Source organism: Triturus cristatus, chromosome 5_1, assembly GCF_964204655.1.
Source record: "Triturus cristatus chromosome 5_1, aTriCri1.1, whole genome shotgun sequence".
Taxonomy (NCBI): Eukaryota; Metazoa; Chordata; class Amphibia; order Caudata; family Salamandridae; genus Triturus; species Triturus cristatus.
The window spans coordinates 415,071,724-415,098,775 of NC_140587.1; the positions used below are offsets into that span (position 1 = coordinate 415,071,724).

At 42.4% G+C, this 27,052-nt stretch overlaps 1 protein-coding gene across 2 annotated transcripts in view; it reads left to right on the forward strand.

The window, feature by feature from the left end:
* The window catches only part of ANKRD46 (ankyrin repeat domain 46), a 49,034-nt gene extending 23,898 nt beyond the window's left edge, over nucleotides 1–25,136 (forward strand). For both annotated transcript variants that reach the window (XM_085605170.1, XM_085605169.1), the window contains exon 5: nucleotides 24,638–25,136. In XM_085605170.1, coding sequence (XP_085461296.1) covers nucleotides 24,638–24,854 — 217 coding nt within the window. In that variant the 3' untranslated portion in view covers nucleotides 24,855–25,136. The remainder of the gene's footprint in view (nucleotides 1–24,637) is intronic.
* The last annotated feature ends 1,916 nt before the right edge of the window (nucleotides 25,137–27,052 follow it).

The following is a 27,052-nucleotide window of genomic DNA, read 5'->3' on the forward strand; positions in this document are numbered from 1 at the left end:
GCATTCTGCTCTTTCACAAGGAGCATATCGGCACTCAAACTAGTTTTGTTCAGTGGCAGGAACTACTGTAGCAATGTGTGCTTTTTGGGACCAAAAACAATTTTTGCTTCTACCAATGTTTGCCATAATGGTGAGGGCCCAGCAGCTTCCACACCAATAAGGTTTTACAAAAATCATCCTAAAGAAAGTCACGCATTGACATACCAAAAGCCTGACCACCAATGTCAGACCTACTGGCTGTGCCAATGCTTGGTTATTTTTTTTATGTTTCCCATAATCTTATTGAAACTGGTTACACTGATTTTCCATTATGAATCTTTTTGGGAAATACTAGCATAGATCAACATATTTTACTAAATGATGCTGCAAAGAAATGGTACCTAAACTTTTACAGTAGTTTAGAGAAATGTTTTCTATCCTACTTACATTTCTTTGTGAACATTTTATTTTTAAAGCAAAGAATCATCAATCTTGCTTTCAAGATTATGCAAATATTTGTATCTTATCAGAGAGCAGTCTCGGAGCATTATAAATAGCCTCATATTGCTAAACTTTGAAAATGTGTGAACACATTTTTATACTGGAACCACTGTCGGTAGTGCAGTCCGAGCTTACAACATTTACTTAGAGCACTCACCCTAATAATAAAGGTTTTGCATTAATGAATTATAAGTACAAGTTTGAACAGCATTATGGACACAAATATTACCTTAACTGCAGACAATGCCTTTCCTTGATCCATAATGTGGTACTGTGGCAGTCAAAGGGTTTGTGATGTAAGGGGTGGGCCTACTTGTCCCAAGGACAAAATACACACGAAAACGTGTTGCCCTTGACCCTAAACCATGTATCCTGGGCATCAGGCTATAGAAATTCCACATCCCTGCCTGAACAGTCCTTTAAATTTTTCAGAGGGCACGAGTATAAGAAATTGTATATTGCTGGGGCAAAATTGATATTTCTGTAAAACATATCAGCACAAAATTAAAAGACAGTACTTAAAGCCATGTAGACTGTTGATGTACATGCTACTGTTTTTTTCTGTTAACAGTAAGTGGTGTGTTTGACGTTGAGAGCTACAGTTCTGACTGGGTATTATAACAAAATATAACGAATGCTAAGTCTCAATTTAGAGCCAGAGGGATCTGTGTCTTGGCTCTAGATCTCTGCATATGAAGTGCAGAAAACCTTTTGTTATTATGCACTATTATTAAAAAACAGATTGCCATATTAAGGAATGTGTTGTTGCTTAATGTAAAGCCCAACTATGGCAGTGATACCTACAGCTTTTAAATACCGACATTGTCTTTCGACCATACATTGTCAATCATTGAGCAAGTGGTCAACTTTAAGGCACTGTATGTTTCATCAAATCTGAAAATCTTTTCTAATAAATTTTAGAACCGTACATCTATGCAAGGCTTCCAGTTACCCAGAACTTAGCTTCTCAAAGTCCTTGTCTTTAAGACCATCACCACTTAGACACATTTTTTTGTTCAGGCAAAATACCGCTAAAAAGCAACAAGATAAAGGTTGAGCAATTATTAGCTGTCTTTAGTTTAACTAGAGTCAAAGACTTTATATTTTCCCGTACTTGGATTAAACACAAGTGCAAGCTCTGTTTTAAAAGCTGTCAATCAGAAACTATGTTTTGTCTTGATAGCAGAAATGCAGTATTGAGTGGCGTGAGCTGCACTCCATAAATGCCAGCAATCTGATAAAATGGATATTTTTAGACAGTTGCCATACCAGCCCCTCATCCTTGGTCAGTAAAAAGCAATGATCTAAAAAAGACTATTTTTAGGTCTCCCCTGCATCATCTATTATCAAACATCTGTAGTAAATTTTACATTAAAATATAAACGTAATAGTCGGATTTGGGTCAGCTCCTTGCTCTTGATTGGATAGCATTCTTGTCTATCTAATTTTTCTGCTTCTTATTTAATGGCTTTCCTTTGGAATGCTCCCACCTCTGTAGCATTTCTCGTTCACTGTCTTCTGGCTGGATGACTCGTGTCCTCCGACTACTTGCATTCAAGGAACTACTTTGCGAGTCAATGTGGGTTCTTGCACTCGTCCCCCCTCTCCTTTGTGCTGCTTCTCCCTTCCCCTTCACACTTCCATCTTGCACTCTCCATTTTTCTATCCTACTACCCTGTTTGTCTTTTGCTTGTCCTAGCCCTACCTGGCCCACTCAGCCTTTTTATTTAAATGAATACTCCCCCCACTCATTCTAGCTTGCCAGTGCCTCTTGTCATTGTTTAATTGCTTGCTCAAAACCCTTGGCCTCTCTTATTCTCCTGCTCCTCTCCATCCCTCACTTATTTTTTTACGTTTTAGAAGAGCAAGACTTATGCACTTTGGTACCAGGCTGCTCCGTTTTTTAACTGTGCTTTCGTACACATTTTATCATTACTATTTTGTTTTAATTTACTGCTCCAAGATGGGCATCCGCTACATTGAAATGGTAAGTTAAAAGAATTGGCCATCGCTTGCTGAAGTATGTGAGCTGACTCATGCATGCAAATACGTCACATGCTGGGACAACTGTAGTACCAAGGCGCATATGCCTGCCTGCATGATGCTTGCATGACTATTGCGCTTGGTATGTTGTTGATTTTTTTATCTTTGTGGTTATTTTTTCTGATATTGAACGGCATCAACAAATCGCTTTGGCAAAGCCAATACGTTTGCATTGGCAAAGCCAAAAGGCAAGACCAATTTACTTTTCCTATTCTAGTTAAACCAGTGCATTAAATAGGATGTAAGTAGCCAAATAAAATACTTGGCAAGCCTATAAAAAGCAATTCTTGCAATAAATTGTAGGTAAAAGTGTATCCACAATGCCCTGTTAGTTATTCCAGAAATAGTAACCTACAAAAACCAACAGAAACCATCAACTGCCTTTTGCCTGAGGGTAGTACGTTCTCTTCTATATGTATGTGTGGGGAAAGAAGGTGAGATTAATATTGTGACTTATCAGAGCAGTGGACTGGAAACAAATCCAGTGTTCCAGAAGCCATGACCGTCATAAGAACAGTGCATCATGAGCAGCAGAAGTTTTAATAGAAATGGAAAGAATGTATGAGCATGGACAATGCAAGTAAAATTGACAAGGTCTAGGTTTATGCCGCAATAGTTGCAAGTAAAGATCTTTAGGAGTAATACCTCGTTAAGAGTCCAAACGACATGCGTTAAAACTGGAAACACCCGAAGGGCGTAATGAAAGCTTTTATCTTCCTAGACTTTTATGAGAGGGAAATCTGGTGGTGTGCACTAGACAGATCGATAATTGAGAACCATGCTGCCCTCTTGAAACTAGACACCATCCTCGTGATTTTAGGTAGTGGAAAACGGTCAATCAGAATGTTGTTGTTCACATGGTGTAAGTCCACACCTAGACGAATTTTGCCATTACTACGGCGAGCAATAACCACTGGAGAAATCCAGTCCGAGCATTCCACTGGTTCAATGACAGCCATCTCCTTCAAACTTTCTAATTCCTCGACACTTCCTCTCATCATTATAGGTACCATTCTCATTTTATGAACTTCAGGTTTAGCATCACTTTTCAACACAATGTCATGCTCAAAACCTTCCAACCTGCAAAATTGTGTGTTGAAAACACTTGAATATCTATACGCCATTTCTTCTTCCACTGTGGTTCCATTATCTACAACCAATACTTTGTCCACACTGTTCGGATCTAGCACAATTTGAAGATTGCCTTGGTTCTGCCAGCCTAAAACAGATGGTCCTCTTATTGCCACGTACAATTTTCCCCTTGCTCGTCTCCCCTTAAACACAAAGGATAGCCACCTGAATCCAAGAATGTAAATTTTTTTCTCCTGTGAAACTTTCCGGTTTAATATCCAATGGAGATAAATGCTCGCCAATTTTACCCTAACATTTGTTCTTCCTCATTTACTATCGTGAAAGGTGATCCTGAATCTGCAATTATTTTTATCCTTACACCACCAATGGATATGTTGCATTCAGGTTTACCTTTGGTATCACTTTCGTCAATGCTGAGCACAAATTTTACTTGTAGATTCATAACACTTCCCTGTTTAGTAGCCTCCTCTCCACTTTCACTACCACTAGAACTTCTTGCTTCATGAATGCATTTCACTTTATACAGCCTCCTTTTGCATACTTCCGCATAATGCCGTACAGTACCACAATTGCTGCATTTTTGCTTAATTGACGGACATGCTTTGCTATATGCAAGATGCTCCTTACAGCCTCAGCGATAACATCTCCTATCATTGGCTGCATGTTTGTCCTTAATATCTCTCTTCTTTTCATACTCTCCTTTACGTTGAATTACTTTATACACACAAGATGGATCCTTGTCAGGCTGTTTTAACTCAGTGGGACACCTTTCAGACATTTCTGCCTTACGCACAATAATGAGCACTTCTTCCAGAGGTAAATATTCATTAACCCACAAACGCTCTTGTATCGTAGGATTATTGGCATGCATCACTAATTGGTCCCTGATCAAGCCATCTGGGAAGGCACCAAATTTGCAATAAATAGCCAATTTGTTTCAACTCCACCACATTATCATCCATAGCCTCACCTTTGTGTTTGCAAAACTTTTAAACCTGTTAATCCCTATGCACACTTTAGTTGCAAAATATTTGTCCAAATTTTCTAGAGCAGCTACAAACACATTAACTTCACCCCTAACAAGAGCTTTTGGCATGCGCTTTATGTATCTTCAAACCAACAGAACCCAATGAATGCAAAAGGTTATTTTTTTCCTGTTCTGCCGACTTTTTCTTAAACTCCTTTACTGCAGTAATATCATTCTCAAAATGTTCCTTCCATTCCACCCATTTCATGGAAGGTTCAGATCCTGAAGCCCAGACTCAATGTGGACGATTCATTGAAATATGTAGTTGTGCTATAATTCAGCTGCTCCAGTATGATTTACCGAAGAGAACAAAATGTAGTGCTAAAAAATCAGGTAATGTGACTAATTTGAAAATAAAATGCTATCCTCTTGTGTAATCGGAGTAAGAATCAATACTGAGATAATTAAATAATGAGGGAATAAAACATGCATCCAGTAATGAAAAAGGGAAAAGTCCCAATTGTTTGTAGCATGGTAAAAAAAAAAACCCAAGGTTACACCGGTTTCCTGTGTAGAACAACCCCCCCCAAAAAATATTACCCCAGATTCCACAAAGGATTAAATCACACTTTACCTCATGACTCCTGTTGTGTGGTAAACGACAACCTTCGATTAAACTTAAAAGAACCTGAAGGCTTAAACAAATGCCTTCTGCGTGTCAATCCTCCTTAACCACCGATAAAGATAACAAGAGAGAGAAGAAAAATAATTGCTGCACCCGGGTCACGTTGCATGACGTCTATGTGGCTCTTTATGATGTTGAAGGTACGTTGCCTCTTCCTGGGTGATGTTCTGACAAGATGAAACGAACACTCGATATTGCAGGAATTCAAAACACGCACCAGTGCCTGCCAGTAAGCTCCAGAAATGCTCCCAACAGCCAGCCGATGATTCAGGCAGGAGCATCAATTAGGTCCCGACTCCCAAGAAGTCATGATACGGATAATTCCTTTTTCTCGGTGAATGAGTTAATGTCCAAACTATGTAGATACAACATAGTAATAGTCCACTTCCCAGCTCGTTGCCATATTGAGTGTTGGTATCCACATTAACACAGCAAGTTCATTAATATGTAATGTAAGGTTAATCCAATATCCACAACAGGAAACAGGTGTGACCCGTTCCGCTGCTGCAACTGTACTGAGCTGGAACTCGGACATTGAACACTTACCTTTTAATGACATAGAACATCACATCGTCACAAACCCATTACATAAGAATACAAACCACAACATATCTCTTCTCATTTTTATAGCACTTGTAGGATAGTGCAAAAAGAAATGGTGACTAAAAGACACTAAAAGATCTGAAAGCATACTTGTTCTCAGTCAACAATATACGTTAAAAGGCAATACAAAAAAAAAAACTAGATACAAATTAAAAACCCTTTAGCCAGTAGAGCACAAGGTCTCAACTAAAATAAATGCTGAGTGATTGAATGGAAAAGGACAAGATTCATAGATAGTAGACCAATAGGTTGTATTGGTGTATTTATACATTTTGGGATTAGTTGTTTAAGATCAAATAATTATGTTTGACTATAAACAAAAAACACTGGTTTATCTCCAAAATAAAGCACAAGCAATGTGTCTGCTCCTTTTTATCTGTTACCAAGTAATTATGGCTGTGCTAAATAATGTCCCAAGAAAGAATAATGACACTCTCATGGTTTCTTGGAACACACAGAAGAATTCCTTTATAATACCAGATGAAACTTCACTCGAATGATTGTGCCATATTCTATGTTTGCTAAGCTGACTAATATATTTGTCTTCCAAGTTGAACATTGAAGACAATAGGGTTGTCTTTCAAATATATGCAATATACATTTGTTAAGCAATATATTTCTATAGAATTGAGAATTTCAGCTGATGTTATGCTGTTTTTGATAATTTTCTCATCACACTATTTGCTTTTCTTTCCTTTCATACATAATTAACTGGGTAACCGTGTATATAGCAGAGCCATCTTTGACTCAAGGTTTGTTTTTTGTTAATATTGCTTAGTCCGTTGTAATGTGCACATCAATGCTTATATCCCACTTCTAAGTGAATCTTCACCTGTCTCCCTTTTTCCCTTTCCCAGTGCCTCAAACTTGACATGTCTAGGAACTTTCTTTCCTTTAATTTATTTTTTAAAATACACTTTAATTCTATTTTAGTAAACTGCAATAAACAAAATTGTAACCATCATGAGCTTCGTACTCGTAACATCTACCCTTCTCCTCGCCCTTCTCACTTTCCCACCAGGGAACGCCTCCGTAGTTCTATCCTGCAAGTATTTGGAGAAAATGTTCGCGAAAAACAAATGGGAAACATTAAGTCTTGTTTTCCAGCTCCGTATCCTCAGGGTAGTCCATCACAGCTACATGTTGTCTGTTGTTCTTATCCTCCCTGACCCCCGTAATCCATGCACTCGCCTAAGTTATCCTTAATCCTCTTTGTACCATCCTTCCTATAACTTCTCGAACTTTTCGGGGCACCCTCTACCCTGGTAAATAGTTTTTTCCCTGGCGTAGCAAATATTCACCTCTTGCTCCCAGTCTTCCAGCTTTGGCCCTAGTCTGTTTCCCCAGTATATTGCCACTTCTGTTTTTGGCCAGTGGAGCCCGAGGTTGATGAGTTTCTGCTAGGAGGTTGCATCTGACTCCCTCCATATTCCTAGTAACACCAGGTGGGCCTGCACCTCTATTTGTTTTCTTGTGGCGCCGTTTAATCTTTGAGTACTCCCACCCAGAATTATTGCAGCGCTGGGCATGCCTATAACTTATACAGGGAGGTACCCCTTTGCCCACAAGCATGTAGGCATGTCTCCTCACCAGCGGTGCCTATTTTATGTAACAGGACTCTGGTGCAGTATATTTGGTGGAATATTTTCATTTGTATCAGGCAATATCTTGTGTTCAAGGCATGTGTGCTGTAGATACACATGCCTTGCATACTCCTTCCATTTAGTGTTGGGTCCGGATGTTTACAAGTTGTTTTTCATCGAAGAAGTCTTTCCTAGTCACGAAGTAAGTTGACTCCTCCTTTCGGTGATAATGCACATGGGCATCAACTCCACTGTTAGATTGTTTTCTTTCCACCATCTGGTTCGAATGTGTATTGCTGCACTCCGGTTCGAAACCATCCTTTGGGTTGCTCCCCGGAGTGTGCAATCCACTACCCTCGACGGTATTGTTATCGCATGCCTTTCTCTCTCTCCGGGTAGCCATTTGATAGAGAAAGTCTCTCATCTTCGGTCAAAAACATCGTAGGCGGCCTTCTGGTCTAGCCGCATCCGTCCAGCCTTCTGCCGATGGAACGTACTCCGTTTGAATTCTGTCCTTGGTGCCACTCCAAGTACCCTCGCACTGATCTACACCAAGTCTGCAACTTGTGCCTCTCACCGGAGCACAAGGAAGAAGATTGCAAGGACTGTCGGGCCTTCCGATCGAAAAAGACTCTTCGAGATCATCAGGCTCGACGACGAGAAATGCTGCACCAAAGCACTCAACATACTTCGGGGGAGAATCCAAACATGAAGCCACAGCTGCGGAAGAGGAGGAGGCCTTCTTGTCGTAGAATCTGATTCCGACCTAGAGATTAATAGGAGTCTGAAGATATTCCAGCAGGACAGGTGGTCGTGAGTACTAAAACCCATGTACCCCATAAACTATCTTACACTAAACATAAGGCTTCAGCAGCACCTCTGCCTCCTGGCCTTGGTCTGCACAGAGATGATCTTTCCGATGCCCCGCCCTCGTGTCTGTGTCGGAGCCGAAGTCTTCCTCTTCGAAGGACAAGTCCGGTTCGGCACCGAAACCTTCGGTACTGAAATCAAAAGAACATCTTCCAGATCCCCCGGAGCCAATTTTAAATGTTATGAAGGACAGATTAGCTGTGAAACAGAAAAAGCTATACATTTAATCCAGATACTGGACACATTTTAGCTAAAACTCCTTCCAACAGGAAAGTCAGATTCCTCTTAAGAAGAAGAAGGACATTGCTACAAATCCTATCCATCCTACTTTGCAATCCCCTCTACCATCAAGAAAAAGGCACAAGAGCTAGTCCAAGAAGGAAAAATTATAACAAATTTGTCTATTAGATACGCTCTAGAAGCTGCTGACACTGCAGCAAGAGAAGTTAATATCAGTATTCTCTTACCGCAACCTGCCTGGCTTAGGATTTTAGGGTTTAAACTAGAAGTCCAGCAATCTATTTTAAATGCCCCCTTTGACAAGCAACATCTTTTTGGACTTCAAGTGGATGAGGCTTTAGAGAAGTTGAAAAAAGACACAGACGTGGCAAAATCCATTGGAGCGCTTCAGTTTCCATCAAGCAGAGTCTACTTTTGCCGCTCATTTTATAGGGGAAGGTCCAAAAATCATACTACACCCTAACCCTTCCTCATATAAGTCCAACACGTAACCCTCATCCTCTAGAGGTTTCTAAGAGGAGGGGAAAGAGGAAACCATTTTAAAGGTAGGGGTAAGAGCACACCAATGCGTAACTCCCCTTCCTACAATAAACAGTGACTTGCCTACACTTCCCCCTGATTATTTAACACCAGTCTAGGGAAGACTGCATTAATTTCTCCCCATTTGGCAATTCAGAACATCGGACCAATGGGTACTAGACATTATCCAACATGGTTATTGCCTGGAGCTCACCAGCCATCTTCCCAATATTCCACCTCGCACTCTCAAACTCTTGTCAGAGCATCTGCAGCTCCTCAAACAAGAGGTACAAGCTCTTTTAACAAAAGAAGCCATAGAACCAGTCCTGTTACAGTGCCAAGGGTCAGGGGTGTACTCTCTGTATTTTCTGATCCCCAAAAAGGACTGCTCCTTAAGTCTGATTTTTGGATCTAAGGATGTTAAATCTGTACATACTGTCAGAACACTTCCACATAGTCACGCTTCAACAAGAGCTTCCACTGCTAAAACAAGGCGATTTATTTCCACACTGAACTTAAGAGACACATACTTTCACATTCCGGTTCACCCAGCACATCGCAAATATCTCAGATTTGGGATAGCTGGAAAACACTATGAGTTCAAAGTACGCCCGTTCAGAGTAACCACTGCTCCCAGAGTGTTCACAAAATATCTAGCAGTAGTGGCAACACATCTAAGAAGACAACAAATGTATGTCTTCCCATACCTAGACGATTGGCTCATCAAAGCCAGCACACACCAAAGGTGTTTATAACACACTCAGACTACATTAGACCTACTCCACCAATTGGGTTTCACGGCCAATGCACAAAAGTCTCCTCTTCAGCCTTCCTAAATGCAGTCCTATCTGGGAGTGACCCTAAATACCTGCACAGCTCTAGCCTCTCACGATGCAGCCAGAATTCAAAATATTCAATCTCTGCTACTACAGTTATCAGACCAATCAATACTCTGCTGTCAGGACTTTCATGCAACTGTTAGGAATGATGGCATCATGCATTGCAATAGTGCTTCATGCAAGGTTACATATGCATCCCCTACAAGTGTTTAGCATGTCTGTGGAATCAGTCTCGGGGTCAATTAACAGATCTAGTGTTAGTAGACAGCTGCACCCATCACTCTCTGCTGTGGTGGAACACACAAAACTTACCAAAAGCGTGGCCCTTCCTCTATCCTTTTCCACAGATTGTGTTAACAGCAGACACATCTCTCACAGATTGGGATACCCATCTTCACTATTTGACCATTCAAGGTCTATGGGACAACAAGTACAAATCCCTTCACATCAAATATCTAGAGCTTCTAGCTGTGTATCTAGCACTGAAAGCTTTCCAGTCTTACCTAATAGAGAACTTTGTCCTACCACACAGACAATATGACAGCTATGTACAATGTACAAAAATTGGGGTGGACACATTATCTGTAACTGTAATACCTCTCTTATCATTTGGCAATTCATAACCGAGTTCATCTTCTGGCAGAGTACTTCCTGGAAGTGAACAATCAGATTGCCGACCTCCTCAGCAAAAGGCGGCAACAGATACACGAGTGAGATCTTCATCCCCAAGTTCTTCTTTCATACTTTTAACAATGGGGATTCCCCAAATGGATCTGTTTGCCACAGTGGACAACTCAAAATACCCAAACTTTGGCTCCAGGTTCCCACACCGTCAAACAAAAAGCAATGCCCTATGGATGAGTTGGTCAGGGATATTTGCCTATTTTTTCCGCCTTTCCCTCTCCTTCCATTTCTGGTTCGGAAACTCAGGCAAACATCCCTCACATTGATTCTAGTGGCTCCCACTTGGGCCTGTCAACCGTGGTTCACAACAGTCTTAGAACTATCAGTAGTTCCACATCAAAAACTGCATCTGAGTTCCAGCCTTCTCACTCAGAACCATGGAGAAGTCAGATACTCAAACCCCAATGAGCTCAATTTAACAATTTGGTTCCTGACGTCATAGTTTGGCTATCTCAACTTGCCACCAGAGTGTGTGACTTTTCTTGAGGAAGCAAGAAAGCCTACTACCAGGACATGTTATGCAAGAAAGTGGAAAAGATGTTTTATATAATATACCAACAACAATATTGATCCACTAGATTCCTCTATTCAAAATATAATTTGCTACCTTCTGCATTTACAGCGTGCTGGTCTAGCCTACACTTCCATTTGTTTGCATCTTGTGGCAGAAGCTGCATACTTGCAAAACAGGCAACATCTATCTTTGTTCAAAATTACAGTAATTAAAGCCTTTATGGAGGGCCTTAAAAGAGTAATACCCCCCAGAGTACCTCCTGTATCAGTTTGGAATCTGAACATTTTGCTTACATGTCTCATGGGTCCACCTTTTGAGCCATTACACAACTGTCTGCTACAGTTTCTTTCATGGAAAGTTGCCTTCCTCATTAGATCACTTCATTGAGGAGAGTTGGTGATCTACAAGCATTAACCTTAGAAGAACCTTTCTTTCAGCTTCATAAAGACAGAGTAGTTCTTCACACCAACCCAAAATTCCTTACTAAAATGTTTTCTGCTTTTCATATCAACCAATCAGTTGAGTTACCTGTGTTCTTTCCTCAGCCTGATTCCATAGCAGAAAGACCTCTTCATACTCATGATGTCAGAAGAGTTATTTATTATATTGAAAGAACATTTTTTTGTAAAACAAAACAGCTATTTGTTGTATTTGCTACACCTCACAAAGGCAACCCGATCTCTAAATCTGGTATTGCAAGATGGACTGTTGCATGCATTCATACCTGCTATGTTAAAGCTAAAAGAACTTTATCTATACTTCTTAGAGCATATTCCACTTGAAAATAGGAGCGTCTATGGCCTCTTTAGGTAACATTCCTATAGCTGACATTTGTAAGGCAACAACATGGTCCATAACACACGTATTTACCAAACACTACTGTGTGGATGTGTTGGCACATCAAGAAGCCAATGTAGGGCAAGTAGTGCTATCTACTGGTTAGCCACCGTTTTGGGAGAATACTGCTATATGGTCTATGCAAAGCATGTGTATCTAGAGCACACATGCCTCGAACGGATTATGCTACTTACCCAGTAAGCATCTGTTATTGGCATTTAGAGCTGTAGATTCACATGCGCCCTCCCACCTCCACGGGCACCGGTAGTTGTTGCAACTTGCATTATTTACATTGCATACATATGAACATCTCTGTGCTACAATAACTCCATTCTCTTGCGGGAAAACAATCTAACAATGGAGTAGCTGCCCATGCGCACTATCACTTTACCCTGTGACTAGGAAGGACTTCTTCAAAGAAAAACAACTTGCAAACAACCAGCCCCCACACTAGATGGTAGGAGTATGAAAGCATGCGAATCTACAGCTCTACATGCCAAGAACAGATGCTTACTGGGTAAGTAGCATAATCCTTTAATTGGTACCTCCCATGGGAATTGCAGGGCCTCTCTCCAATCCTCCCCATCTAACTCCCCTATGCCCTCCTGTTAGAGCGCCCTTAACAATTCCAACTCAGCATGGGTATTTTTCATCAATGAGCTATATGTGCTTTCTTGGTGGCAGGAGTATGCAAAGCATGTGAATCTACAGCTCTACATGTAAAGAACAGATGGGTAAGTAGAATAATCCTTTAATTGATACCTCCCATGAGAATTGCAGGGCCTCTCTCCAATCCTCCCCATCTAACTCCCCCATGCCCTTAACCATTCCAACTCAGCATGGGTATTTTTCATCAATGTGCTATATGTGCCTTCTTGGTCATGTGGCCCTCCAGTAATCTAATCTCTAGAGGAGAGTCTTCCATGGTTTCCGTACCCAGCGGGATGGTAGCATGTAGCACATGGCACTATTGCAGGTATTTAAATATTTGCGTGGGCACCATAGGTGCTCAAATGGTGCAATGCCATTGCCATCCCAAGAATCCTCTAGCGAGAAAAATCCTATGGCATGCCATTGTTTAAACCTGGGTAGCTGTCGCACCGGGCCAAGATCTCCCCCCATCCGTAGGGGTGTTCTGGGCGTCAGTCTCTTATCCCAGCCAATTTCTCTGTTAAGCCTACACCAAGTAGCTATCACGGTCACCCTCACTGGCGAGATATCAGTCCCCACCTTACCATCATATAACACATTAATTAGCTGCGCTTTCCCAGTGTCGTCCGATGTAGCCTGTATGCCGGGTCGTAGAGCGATGCGTGTGCCCATTCATTCACTACACTGACTTGCATGGCTTCATATTTGTTGATGTTCGGTAGTACTATACCTCCATCATATGTTGAACGGCAGAGGGTGGAAAAGGCGATTCTCGGTGGGCCATCCTGCCACAATACGAGCCTTAGGAACTTGTTACCAGCCTTGAAGAACTTGCTGGGCATCGCCAAAGGCATGTTCTGCAATACATACGTAAAACCCAGTAGAGCGCTCATTTTAAAGAGGGTGGCCATCCCATAATAGAAAGTGGTAGTGCCCTCCAGTGTTTCACATCCATCTCCAATCTGCAGAACAATTGGGAGAAATTGTCTGCATAGTGTCCCCATTGGTTCTCGAGAAATGCAGAGACCCAGATATTATGTTGATCTGCTACTGTCCTAGGTATGGGAAGGTGTCCAGACACAACCCAGCTACCCTGCTGGAATATCCAAGACTCCCCCAATTTATTTGTAGCCCTAAATACCTCGTGTATAACTCAAAGATCTCCCCAGCTGTCTTTGGGAATATATCTGGGTCTGCCAGGTATAGCAAAAAGTAATCTGCATAGAGGGATATCCATTCTTCCCAAGTCCATTCCTATCGCCAACCCCATATCTGGGCATCTACCCTTATCCATTCCGCCAGGGTCTCCACTACTAAAGCAAATAGCATGGGGCAGCCCTGTCTGGTGCCTCTCTTTATTGTGAACTCCCGAGATAGAATTTCATTCACTTTAAGTCGCGCCCTGGGGTTCCTGTAGAAAAACTTCATCCAGGCTAAAAACGTAGGCCCGAATCCCAATGAGATTTTAAGATGCATGACAGATGACATTATTGTGCTGATGTTGTTTGTTAGGGGTGGGTGGTAAACTCCGCTCCTCCGTCGGAGTTAGCAGAGTTTTGCCCACTCCACCTGGTGCATGGAGTTCCAGAAAAACTCTGTGAACCACCGCACGGTGGACTTTTCCTTGCCTATCACCCGTCACCTGTCTCACAGCAGGCAGTGCACTGCAGTACCAGGGATGAGGGATTTGAACTGAGAGCCAGGTGCACGCTCTGTCAAGGAATTGAATGCAGACACACTTCTGCTTACTCCAGACAATCTAAAAGCAGCATTTGATCCTGGTCCTCTCTGATAATGGTGAGCACCTTGAGGATGCAATAGTTAGGCTGGTGTTCACAACGGACAGGGGGTCGAAGAAAAAAAACAAAACGAAAATACCTTAAAGCCAACTGGTTCCATATCTTGAGGGTGGCGTTAAAACCATCTGGGTTTTTTAACCGATGGCAGAAGTGATGCAGTGACTTTTAGTCCCCCTCATTTCGTGAGTGTAGTTTTGCAGTGCAGTAACCAAGAAACTTTCTCATTCATTATGTCGAACAATTTCCTAAGGAATGACCACTGCATACGTTCTTTATTTTGTGAGAACACCAGAAATGAAGGGTATATAAAATACCAGGACTACCATACGAATCCATTACCACGGTGTTTGGTTTTTTCAAACTATGAATGGCAGGGACTTTGAAAATTAGACCTAGGTCGTAACTTTTACACCACTTATTTGAGCAGGCCTCACAGTCCCGTGGTAACGCAATGAAGCAGCAGGAAAATCACAGTTCTAAGAAACTGGAAATAATATCGGACAGGAGAGCAAAAAGAAGAAAGGGACAATTTTGGACGGCCTCATTTAAGTTAAATCCAGTCATGTGGGTGAGTTGCCAAGTCCTACTGGGTTTCTGAGTTTTCAAAGGGCTTACAGTGAAATAAAAAAGAAAGCCCTCTTCCAGTTCACGGGCGTACTGCTATAGTTACAAAGCGGCGAGCAGCGCAGAGTGCTGAAATTCTGCTGCTTTCGGAACGTTTTTACTAACTCTGCGAAATTCCGCTGGGTAAAACTCCACGAGTTCCTCCCACCCCTATGTTTTTGAGAGTGGTTGGAAGCCATTATCAATCACTTTAAATGCTGTTCGCATTATTTCTCTGTGGCTTAATGTTTTGAATATGCCTGTGCTTCTTTAATAATGACATATATGAACGTGGACACAAATCATTAGTTTTTGACCTCGTAAGATGCCATAAAACTCCTTTCCGACAAGTGCTCTGTTACAACAGTTATGCTGGAATGTCCGAGCCATCCCTGGCATAATTTACTCACACGAATGTAATCGCCGTTTATGGCTGTGCGTATTGTATATATGCTAAGGGACCAAACGTTTTCAAAAGGAACCTGTTCACGCATACATTAGTGTTCGTTGGCCATAGGGCCACTCCATCCGGGTTAAATGCAGTCAAATTATAGAACCCACTTTTGAATCCTGTTTAACTCCGAATTCGTAATTTTTCCTTACACCGCCAGCCTAAAAATTGTTGAATAAACTTTTGAAATCGACCATGTTTTTAAGTCTTTGATGGAAGCAGTCCCCGTGCAGGTCATCTGCTGAATTGTTTTGTTCAAAAACATTGTCTGGGTACCATTCAAGCTCTGAATAAAGCCTCTGTACTTTTTAGGTTTCGCCTGAGCCAGCGCTTTAGCGCTGCTCTCGCGAGAGCTTTTGTAAAAGGGGGATTTGGAAGTGCAAACCAGTGCTTTCAGGCCGCCAACTATAGTGCATGTGCGCCGGGCGCGCGCACCATTTGGCAGCCTGCGTGATCATTTTGCGGCCGCTTTGATGTTCTCAGTGAGCCGCGCGGCCACTGAGAACATCAAAGCGGCCGCGAAAGTGCACACCATTTGCCAGCCTGTGCCTCTCTCCCCTTGGACGGCGTGACCTACCCCCTCCCTTATCCCACTTCTTGCTTGTTTGCTGTACGGGACGAGGAAAAAACCTGCAGTTTAACTGCATTACTCACCTTCCGACATGCTGTAGTCGGAATGGATAAAAAACAAACACGCACTGCTGCATTTCCACAAGCAGTTTTACCACGACCAACTAAACACTGCTCTGTCAGTGTGGGTCTGAGGTCTCCACGAGGAGCAGCACGGTTAACTGTAATATGTAGGGTAACTTCTATTATTGTACACAAGGCAATAACGAGGATTGTGACAGATATCAAACATTAAATGATTTATCGGCATCAGCAGAAAATGCCTGGTGCTTTACTGGCACATGTGGCGTTTGATGCAGCAAGCAAAAACCTGCATGCTATTCCCAAAAACTCGCAACACCCGACTCGGAGGGATCAGATTTTATCAGATGAATGAACGTCACACCAATTACTGGGGCACTCGTAATGAGGGCCTTGGTGTCCCGATGAGCGAACATTCAGACTTATCAAAACGGAAATGCCAAACTCCCGTCCCTCCCTGATGTTCCTGCTACAATTAAAAATCAAGTATCGACATAAAGGCGGAGGCACATTAATTAATGAAAAACACGTTATATTCTTTGGTATGAGGGGCCTGTCCGGTCTCGTACCTAAATAATCGAATGCAAAACTTAGAGGTACAGTTCTTTTTTGGGGGTGTTTCCATTAACCGAATGCAATTCAGGCAAATCACTCTCACCCTTCTGTCTTTACTTCCACATAGGTCACACCGCAGTGATAAATAGTATATTAAAAACGGTACGTTTTATATGCAGGTTGCTATACACAAGGTTACATACAAATCTTGCATACAAAATAAAAGTGCCACCTCATCAAGTCAAAACGGACATCAAGGCTACCCCTTGTGCAAAAACTGTAACCTGAGAAAGCTGGATTTAAGTGGGGCCTCTGCACTACTTCTCCCACAGCTGATTAAACCTCAAAATTGAAGCCAGATGGCAAATGTCACAGGATGCAGAGAAAAACAGCAACAGCACTGTTTATGACAGGATGGGGATGGAAGGTGGAGAGCAGACGGATGGGTTGCTAGGATTTGGAGAAGCAGGTGTGAAAGCGGCCGCACTTTCCGAACACCTATGAACACCCCCAGAAACCAGCATTAGCAAAGCCAAGTCTCGCCTTTGGGACATATTAGATTTACCAATGGTTTTTAGCAAGCCTGCCCAGCATCCCTGATGCAGTGCCGCATAACTAACGAGTAAACGAAACAAGCATTGACATAACCAATAGGTCTCGCCTTTGGGACCTTAGAAGTGTTTAGTTATCCAGCACAATTTACTCGGTGCAACAACATCAACTGTTGCATGGCTAAACACTTATAAGGTCCCAAAGGCGAGACCTATTGGCTATGCCAATGCTTGTTTAGGTTTGCCAGCATTGGGTACTCGAAATCCTTTTCTCGTTGAAGGTTTCTTTCCAGTCCTCATAACCTTGGACAGCAAAAGTTTAAATGCACTGTCCAGACTAAATGAATCGGTGATTGGTTATCAAACTTTTATAGAGGTTCTCTGCTTTTTGAGAATAACAAAAGGCAGATCCATCTGACACGTCAACACTATTAAAGTAAGAGAACCGTGGATGAAAGTTTTTGGGACTATTTATGGGCGAGGCCCTGTCATTATCCCACTTTGTATAATGACTTATTTCTCAGGGGCTACTAGTCCTATGTTATGTAGTTTTTATGACCATAATGATAGAAACATTCTTGTGGATTTTCACAATTTCATCAGGAATAAAGTTCCAATTCATCAAAAGCAAGGCTGTAATTAGCATCATAAACCACATTAGAAGAAAGAACACTACAGTAGCCATCCAAACATAAGACCAAGGAGGAAAAACGTGTCTGTCACAAACCAACAAAAATTGTAACCCATCTGCAACATTGATGGATTGTAGAAGGACTTGTTATGCCGCTTTATATTAAAATCTGAATCGTTTCCATACTGCACAGCTTCTTGAAGGGGACCATTTCAATTGATGTTGGCTCAGTCGGTGGCTCATAGCAAATCACAGCGGTCATTTCAACTGTAGGTTTGTTGAAATCACAGCATCCAGCTCCTCTGTGGAAGGCGGTACCTGGTGTATGGAATTTCAGAATGGCTGTACTCTTCTTGTGCTGTTCCTTGTGGATCAGGGTTAGGATGTACTTTTCTACTCCAGGAGCATCTTGTTGTCAGTGGGGGTCTGCTGAACAGATTCAGCCACATAATGCTTTTTAATTGATTGATGGACATCTTCCTTTTTTTCCTTGAACCTGGCAAATGCTGGTGGATTACAGTTTGAGTGTCGTCTATCCCAAGAACTGCAATGGATATGATGTCCTGAACTTGATTTCTAGAATTTTTTTCTTGTACTAAATCTGCCTCCTTTGGGAGTCAGCAGCTTTAAGAATTTTATCTGCACATGTGGCAGACTCGCAGTAGTTCACATTAGGAAGTTTATTTCTGATGTCTTGAATATTCTGCAACAAATTCAAACTCACTGATGTAGCGGGTCAACGTAATCCAACTCTGGTGTATTGTTTATCGAGCTAGTTACTCCCCCTACTGTAAGATGTGGTCTTCGGCCTCCCCTAAGGGGCTTCATCCCTTCAACTTCTGGATATGTTTTCCCAGCTATGCTGATGCATTTATTTGGTGAATTTTATAATATAATCATTTTGGGGTCTGAGTGAACTTTCGTGGCCCCACTCCCTAGTAGGGTAGGTTCTCACTTTGTCCTGATGAAATGCCACTAACGCTCCTGGCTTCCAGGCATGAAACAAGTTGACCTCACTTAACACTTATTGAAGCTGTCACAGTACATTGACACTCATGATAGCTCCCCTGCGTTTAATGTGTCAAGGGAACCACCACCCCATTAAAATGTCTTGGGAGATCCTCATAGACTTAACCACCTGTGCACCACCCTACACTCACACCCCCTCACTTGCACGCATCATACAGATTTAAGATCTAGTCTAAAGAGCCCCCACTGAGGGTCCCGACAGGCATTTCAGCCCTGACCCGACAAGGAGTGCCCTATGATGAAGCATGACGCGCTGCCGGGTGTGTGAGGGCCCTTTGATCTGATATATATCGGATCTCCCCTTCCCCTTGATCCTTTAGACAAGAACCCTCGACTGATTTGCTAGGGTCTCCCTCCAGTCTGAGGAACTGCACCCTGTCTGATAATTTACTGTTCACATAGGAGCGTGGGTGCTGAACCTCCTTAAAAGTCGCTCCTTGTCCCCTCCCTTGATAATTGGCTTCCTTGGTTTGAGCCACAGCACACCCTTAACTCAGTACACCCTGAGCTGACTGGGACAGTAAGCCGATTACATAAAAAAAAGTGCTGTCACAGCACTGGTGCAAACTCTGGTTTGAAACTGCGCTTTGTCTTCCACCGGAGACAGACCTGCCTCAGTTTGAAAATGGGGCCTCTTCATGCGGGTGCAATGTGTTACTTCACCAGCATGCAAGGGGATGCCTCTGAGGTCCCAGGGACCACGGCAACCATGGCTGTGTGCCACCTTCTATGTGGTGTGTAATCTGTGCACCACCTATCAGTTTTTTTACCATTGCACCCATGTCAGCCATTGGGACCTTGCCATATTACAAAGTGTTCACTCATGTGCATGGGCCCACACTCCCATGTAAATGAGGGAACGCCCCTTGTGGTAACTCGGGTGCACATCTTGTGCAGGCGCGATCCATACCTCACAAGAGGCTACACGAGTACTGTGGCCCCTCCTGTAATACCAGAGTGCCTCAAAAGTGAAAACAGGCACATAGACCAGTTGCACCCCATTTACCTTTTTTCATGATCTTATCTACACAAGACAAGGCCAGCAATGATGTGATCCAGACTACGTCCCACACTTTCAGTGTTCTGTAGGATTGTGAAAAATTAAATAACGGAAGAACGGGAATTATGCTGCTGCTTGAGGCAGTGATTTCGAGTATGCGCTAATGTGTGGAAACTTACCGGACTCGTTCCATACTTCTGAAGAAAGGCTCCATAAAGGCGGGCTTAGAATGTATTGACTTGAGGGGGGGGGGGGGGGGGTAGAAAACGTTTGAAGCTCCGATTTAGAGGATTTCGTCAGTTAAGACATTTGCACCTTTTTTTTGACTACGAAACAAATGAACCTGTTAAGATTTGAAATGTTTTGACAGGTTTTATTTATGTAACCTGCTCATACAAATATGGGGCCCGTAGTGCAAATATGCTTTCAAAAGATAGCAACTTCTGTGGGGCTACATGAACCAGGCCTGTCCGTGTAAAGCGGGTGAATGCTGTTTTCCATTAGTTAACTATGTTTACTCCTTAAAGACACTAGAGGGCGTGCTAAACACGCAACAGGCTCGAAAAGTTCGTTAATGAGCATACATGTGCGTCTGATGAGCTGCGTTGCCTCGAACATGCTTTGCTTTGAGAAAGCGCTCGTCCCAGCTGTGCTGCTCACAAGCCGTGTGCTACTTTTTCCTCATTCACTGTTTTGTGTATGTATCTCCATTTTACGCGCCATAGATTTATATTCTAGTATAGAAACTGAAATTCTGGAAAATAGACCTACGGTCATTAAAGACTCCCCACATGTATTTGTGTTTGAAAGTTTTTTTATTTAAATATATTGTTTTCTAAAGCGCAAACTCTACCCATCCATGTCACAGAGCGCTCTATAGGCTTTACAATAACAATTGAAGAAGCATATGGTAAAACAGTTAAGATAAACCTCCAAAAAGTAATAGTAGTTTGCGTAGGGCAATTCATGTCCACAAAGGTGTACAAAATGTCAATAATATGAAAGTGGGGATAAGGAATTGTGTAATAGGCTATCATAGCATGAGGTATGAAAACGGTTAAAGGCGCACAGTGAGTAGTTGGTTGTCTAGAGCAGTGGTTCTTAACATTGTGACTTCTAAGGACCCCCACTGAGTCATTGCTGGAAGCTTGGGACGCATGACCTAAGCAATTTCTACAATTTGACCGTCGAAACAATACAGAAAAATACAAAACCACGTATACACACAAATAAATGCTCAAATATTAGAATATTTTGTTTAATTCACAATCCTATACAGAAAGTGTTCACATTTTCAATGTTTCTTTATTTGTATACACTTTATTAATTTTAATTTATTGCTATCATTTAATTTTGTGAAATAGTTGCAGACTCCCGGAGTAGGCCTTGCGGTCCTTGGACCACAGGTGAAGAATCACTGGTCTAGAGTATGAACATTCCAGTCCAACAGTGACAACAAGACCTAGCCGAGCACAATAAAAGGAGGCAAGCTAAAGCCTTTCAAGCCGAAACTCTATCCACAAGGCCCAGCCCTGCAAAGTGGTTACATTCAAATGTGGCGGCTCTGACTGATGAGGATTAGGACCATGATGGTGGAATCAGTGGTGTAACGGAAAAGGATGGACCCCTCCTACAGAATTTGAGGAGGGGCCTATTAATCTCCCATATCTAAATGGGGCCCCATAAATGTCCGAAAGGCCCCTGTAGGAGTGTAGGGGCCCCCTGCACCATAGGGACACTATACATATGATGTGGAGGTGAGTTTAGGCTAGAGTGCTTATGTTAGATGAGGTAGTGAGTCCACCAACGGTCTCACTTTGGGTCAGTGGACAGGCCCCTTCACTGTTGTCTGCTGTTGTCCATTGTTGCATGTGCACAACAAGTTCAGACAGAGTGTAAAGCGCGCTGCGTCAGGAGTTTGGTGTCCAGGCACGTCGAGGGCCAGCACGTGCCCTTAGGCAATCCATGTAGATCCAAGACTCTTTACACCTTCTCTACATTTGCTGTGGTTGTGCTGTTGGTGAGTAGTGGCCTCCTTTATATGCCCTGAGAGAGGTTTGGTATGTTGTACGTATTTGTATTGCATATGGTTCACCATTTTATGGCCTCTCGGCGCCAATGGGGGTCTGTTAACGTCTCGCCCTGGTTTAGAGGATTCCATCAAAGACCAAAGTCTGATTGTTTATCAATTTTAGTTTGTAAACATCACTGTGAACGTAGTTGACATTTTATAGGTAAACTAATGTGTTGTTACAACTGTTAATTTTGGCCTGATGTTTTGCCAGAGTACTTGCATGCATTATTAGTTGTTAGTAGATGTGTGTATTAACTGGGTGTAGTTGGCGAACAACCCGAATATTGATCTGCTCTCCTCTCTTGGTTGTTTTGGGTGAATGTTACAGATTTTATTCAGAAGTGTTCTGTTATGTTGGTTCCGATGTGTATTCGTTGATGTACACACCCACTTGGTATATCTGTGCAGGGTTGAGTGTCTCACCATGGTGTCCCTTTTTGCAGCTCAGAGCCCCACCAACAAGGAAACAGTTTGTTCGCAACAGTTGATTCCATGACTGAGTTTGTTCATAGCCTCAGTTGTGGACTGTGTCACTAGAATTCAATTTAGCTTCAGTGTCCATTGGTGAGTGAGAAATGCTACTGTCTGCCCAGCTCTAATACCAGAGGATCGGCTTGTGCGTACCCGGCCTGGCCAGTGCTTTCATCCCTATTATTTTATATTAAAAAGGCATAATGCGTCTCGACTGAAGTTAATTTGTCTGATGCGTTCCTAGCAGTCTTCCCTGCTCTGAAATCAGCAGAAAAATCTCCGCTTTCCTCCGAGGTAGCCTCTGTAGCTTGCATTCTGTTCTGTCTTCATCAAAGTTAAACCAGTGGTTGATCACAGCCTCTACTAGGGTTTTTAAAAAAATACCTGTAATGTTCCCTTCCTTACCTAGGTGGGCTACTGAGGCATATTCTGTGAGTGGTTGTATGTCAGTTGCTCCTTGGTGTAGCCATCCGAGCATGTATAATGGCTCGGTGTATAAAGTGCGTTTCTGTGGTTTCTTCCCTGTTGCTCTTCTGTGATTTCCTCAGCAGATGCAGTAGCTGATTGTTCAATACCCATGCCTATGCATTGCTCACAGCCACATGTAGATAGACACCTCAGGCATATTCTATCACTGATTATATAATAGTTTTAATTCTGTTGCTCCATGGTGATTCATCGTAGCATGTACTAAAACTGGTTGTATTATGCCCATTCCTAGAGCTTGCCCCTGGGCACACCGTTGTGTGTCCTTAAGCATACAATTCAGTTGTTCATATAAGAGTTGCTCCTCTGTCACTCCCTGTTGGTCTCAAAAGTGTATATGGTCTGGGTTACCGCAACTATGGGTTGTTATTTTCCGGTTCTACGTGGACTTCTCAGAGCATAAACCTTGGTTGGGTGCATAATGGCAATTCCTTGGGGTTATTTCTCTGTTGCCCCACTGTGAACTCCCAAGCATATGTTACAGTAGATGCAAGAGTTCTCTCACCAAGAGTACTCTTCCTTCACCTGAGAACTCCCGTTACCAATATTCTGTATGGTTTAAACTGTATGATACAGCCCTTGCCTGATATTATGTATCCCAATGCATGCAAAATAGAGGTTTTTCTGCCACTTTTCATATACTCGGTTCATAATTTGTAAAAGAATAAGTGCGGGAGCCCAAAGTTTTGGTGAGAAGCCCGCAGCCGGCCCTGTTGAATATCAGGAGTGATAAATAGCAAGGCAACATGGTCTTCATTCCACCTAATTCATTTTCATCCACCACTATACTCACTCTCCTGCTTTATTCCACTCTTTCAGGTTCTTTTTAGTCCCTGCTTTTTTCCTATATTGCTGTTTTTCCCTCATTCTCTTCCTTCCTCCTTTTGTGTTTTTCTTTGCCTTGCTCCTGGTTAAAGTCTGATGATGAAAGATTAGTGCCGATAACCCAACATAAGTGCCCATGGCCCCACCTGCAACCATCGGCTCCAATTAAGCACCTTCTACACCCGATGTGAAGGCATATTATGTTTTTAGTGTTATGGTTTGAGTAGTCTCTGCCATACACGTACTACACCAAAACACTTCCACATAGGCTGCTCTCACAGTTTTCTCTCCATCTATACACAACATCTAATGCTTAAGGCTCCAGTCTCTCTCTCTCTCTACATTACGGATACACACTGTTCGATCATGAGCACTCTCACAGAGTACTTTGCTTCCAGTTGGCAACAGCTGTTCAGCGCCTTGCCATGGGCCTGTAGCTCTACGTAAATGCATCTTCAGTACAAAACAATACAGCCAGGGGATTAAGAGCGAGATCCTGGTAAGATAGAGAACCCATAGTTGATAGACCGAGGGAGAGAAATTAGGAAGTAAACAATATTGTTTCAGATACTGCACCCCTGATGACTACTTTAATGTTAAGACGTAGACATTTATTTTTAAATGTATGATCTGACTTTTTATTTAATCAGCTAGTTTATTCTCTTCAGATATTCTTTTGCAATATACTCTTGTTGATCCAAAAGATTGGTGTTTGCGGTTTGTCTGGGTAAGACATCAATGTACTACTGTTTTTGGCCAAGAAGCATAATCTTCCTGCAGCCAATGAGCTCAGTGATTAAACTGATTGTTTTGTTGATTGTACCAGTAATGCCTTTGTCAAGCTCAAGTTTTGATTAAACTCCACATGGTTTTTTGTTTGATTGTCCTTGTCATTCCTTTGCAGTGCTATGGAAAGCCATTCCCTGCTGAACCCAAACCTGCAGCAAGGCGAAGGGGTCCTCTCCAGCTTTCGGACCACATGGCAAGAGTTTGTCGAGGACCTGGGCTTCTGGAGGGTTCTGCTTCTAATCGTTGTCATTGCCCTCCTTTCGCTTGGCATTGCATATTATGTCAGTGGGGTGCTTCCTTTTGTAGAAAACCAACCAGAGTTGGTGCATTAAAGCCAGTGGTGGTGTTCTTGTTACTTTATGTGGCTGTTTCTGCCATCATTATTGCAACTGGTTGTACAGTACTTCCATAGCTATTTATACAATGCTTTCATATTAGAGTATTACTGCATGAATCATCACGTATGATCTTACTAAAACATTCGTCCACTGCATATCAACGCATCCTTACGTTGTTTTTCATTGTTAATGTCTTGTATGGTAAGAGCTGTGGTCCACGCTAGAGCTGAGGCATCACAGGAGCAGCGACATAATAAAAGCTGTCCACATTAGTAACTATTTGCTTGGCTTCATTGATGTCCTTACTACATACAAAATAAACATTTAGCTTCTGCCATTCCACATTATTTAGCATTGTGTCATAGAACGGAGAATACAGTGCATTGAGTAAAGACCGACTCAAAAAGTGATTTGTTGAGTGGAATTGGAAAATTTTGAAACATGTATTACAAAAGTGCAATACAAAAGTTTAAAGTGCAGATGCCTAAAGTAATTGCCATGAATGCTTAGTAATAGGGCATTACAGAGTGATAGGCAAAGTCAAAAAATATTTCAAGTCCCCAATGAGAAGCAAAATCAATAAAATTGGGCAGCATTCCAAGTAGCACTGAAAAAGTCTCTGACTCAGCCCCCATATTCGTGGGGTTAGATAGGAAATCTTCTCATAAGACAGGATGAAAACTGCAGATTCATCCTGGTGTGAACAAAATTACCACCATTGTTGACAAATCGGAACACGCCAAATTAAAGCGTTGTACCTCCTTACCACCTAAGCACTAGCCCACTACATGACTACTAATTTAGCTAGAGAGAGCTCAAGTGATTCAAAGAGGCAGAACAAACTAGTTACAAAGAGAACAGTGAACTATTGTGAATGAATTTAATACAACAGGCAGCTGAAGACACTCAAGAACAGTGTAATACAGAAATAAACAAACATGACTTTGCTTCACTGTGTGCAGCAGAAATAATAAACAGTGAACTTTCAGGGTGAAATATGCATTTTGAACAAGATGGCACAGCAGCCTAATTGAGACCTAGTTAATATAATCCAAGGAAAAGCACTTTAACAGGTCATAGAAAATATTTTTCAAAGACCACATCAGATATGTGTACACATGTAAAGTCAAGTGTTGTTCCGTAGTTCACATGTTGTGAATAATGCTCTGTTTTAAAAATGCACAAAAAACTTCCACAAATCCAAACAAGGACTATTCCAGCATTTGTAAAGAATTGATCAACCATGAAACTATTTGATATTCTGTTATATGTGACAAACCCGACGGAGACGCTCCCCCCCCCCCCCCAAATCCTACAAGTAATTGAGGAAAATGGGGGTCATGCAGGATATAAATCAACTTGACTAAATCTACCTTATACCCGGCGGGGGGGGGGGGGAGGGTGGAGCCCCAGAGATACCCTAGTTGCCTGCGTTGGTCAATAGAGGGCTTTACCTATCTTGGCCTTTACATCACCACGGATGTGGCACCTAGCCTAGCTCGTTACATTAGCCGGGTGTTCTGCAACTTCCAGGAAGACGTTAAGACTCCCTTTAACCATTATGGAAAGAGCCGCCATGTATAAAATGATTACTCTCCCTCAGTTGCTCTACGTTTTACAAAACACCTACACTAAGATTCCAGACACAATGTTCAAAAATATTGACAGTGAATTGCGCCTACTCCTATGGGATGGGGCCCATCTGCGTATTACACTCCAAACACTACAGAGAAATCCTTGCTAAGGAGACACTGTATTAAACGCTTGCACCGGTTTGAAAACTCGCTCGACTCGAGGGTTGGAAGCCTCAGAGTTGCATTGCTCTTTTATCTTTCCATCTGCTGCTATCTTTTTAATCTTGTTTGTGTGATCTATATATACCGTTTTTTAATAGTTGAATTCTAATTGTATTGGAACTGAATTTACTGCATTTTAAGACTCGCACGGCCCACTTACCCGCACTCTAAAACTTGAACCTTCACTCGCTTTGCGAGACTCCTCCCCCTAGCCCGGGCCTATCATCGGGCGCCATTTTAGCTTGGGCAGACTGCCGGGGACTATATATTTCCGGCCAATGCAAGCGCGCAGCGCGCGCGCACAGCGGGCGCGCCGCTGGCGCGCCAGAGGCAAGCCCGTCTGCGCCCATCCGCGCCCTGACGGGACCTGGGGCCGCCCCCCCTGCTCCTGACTCT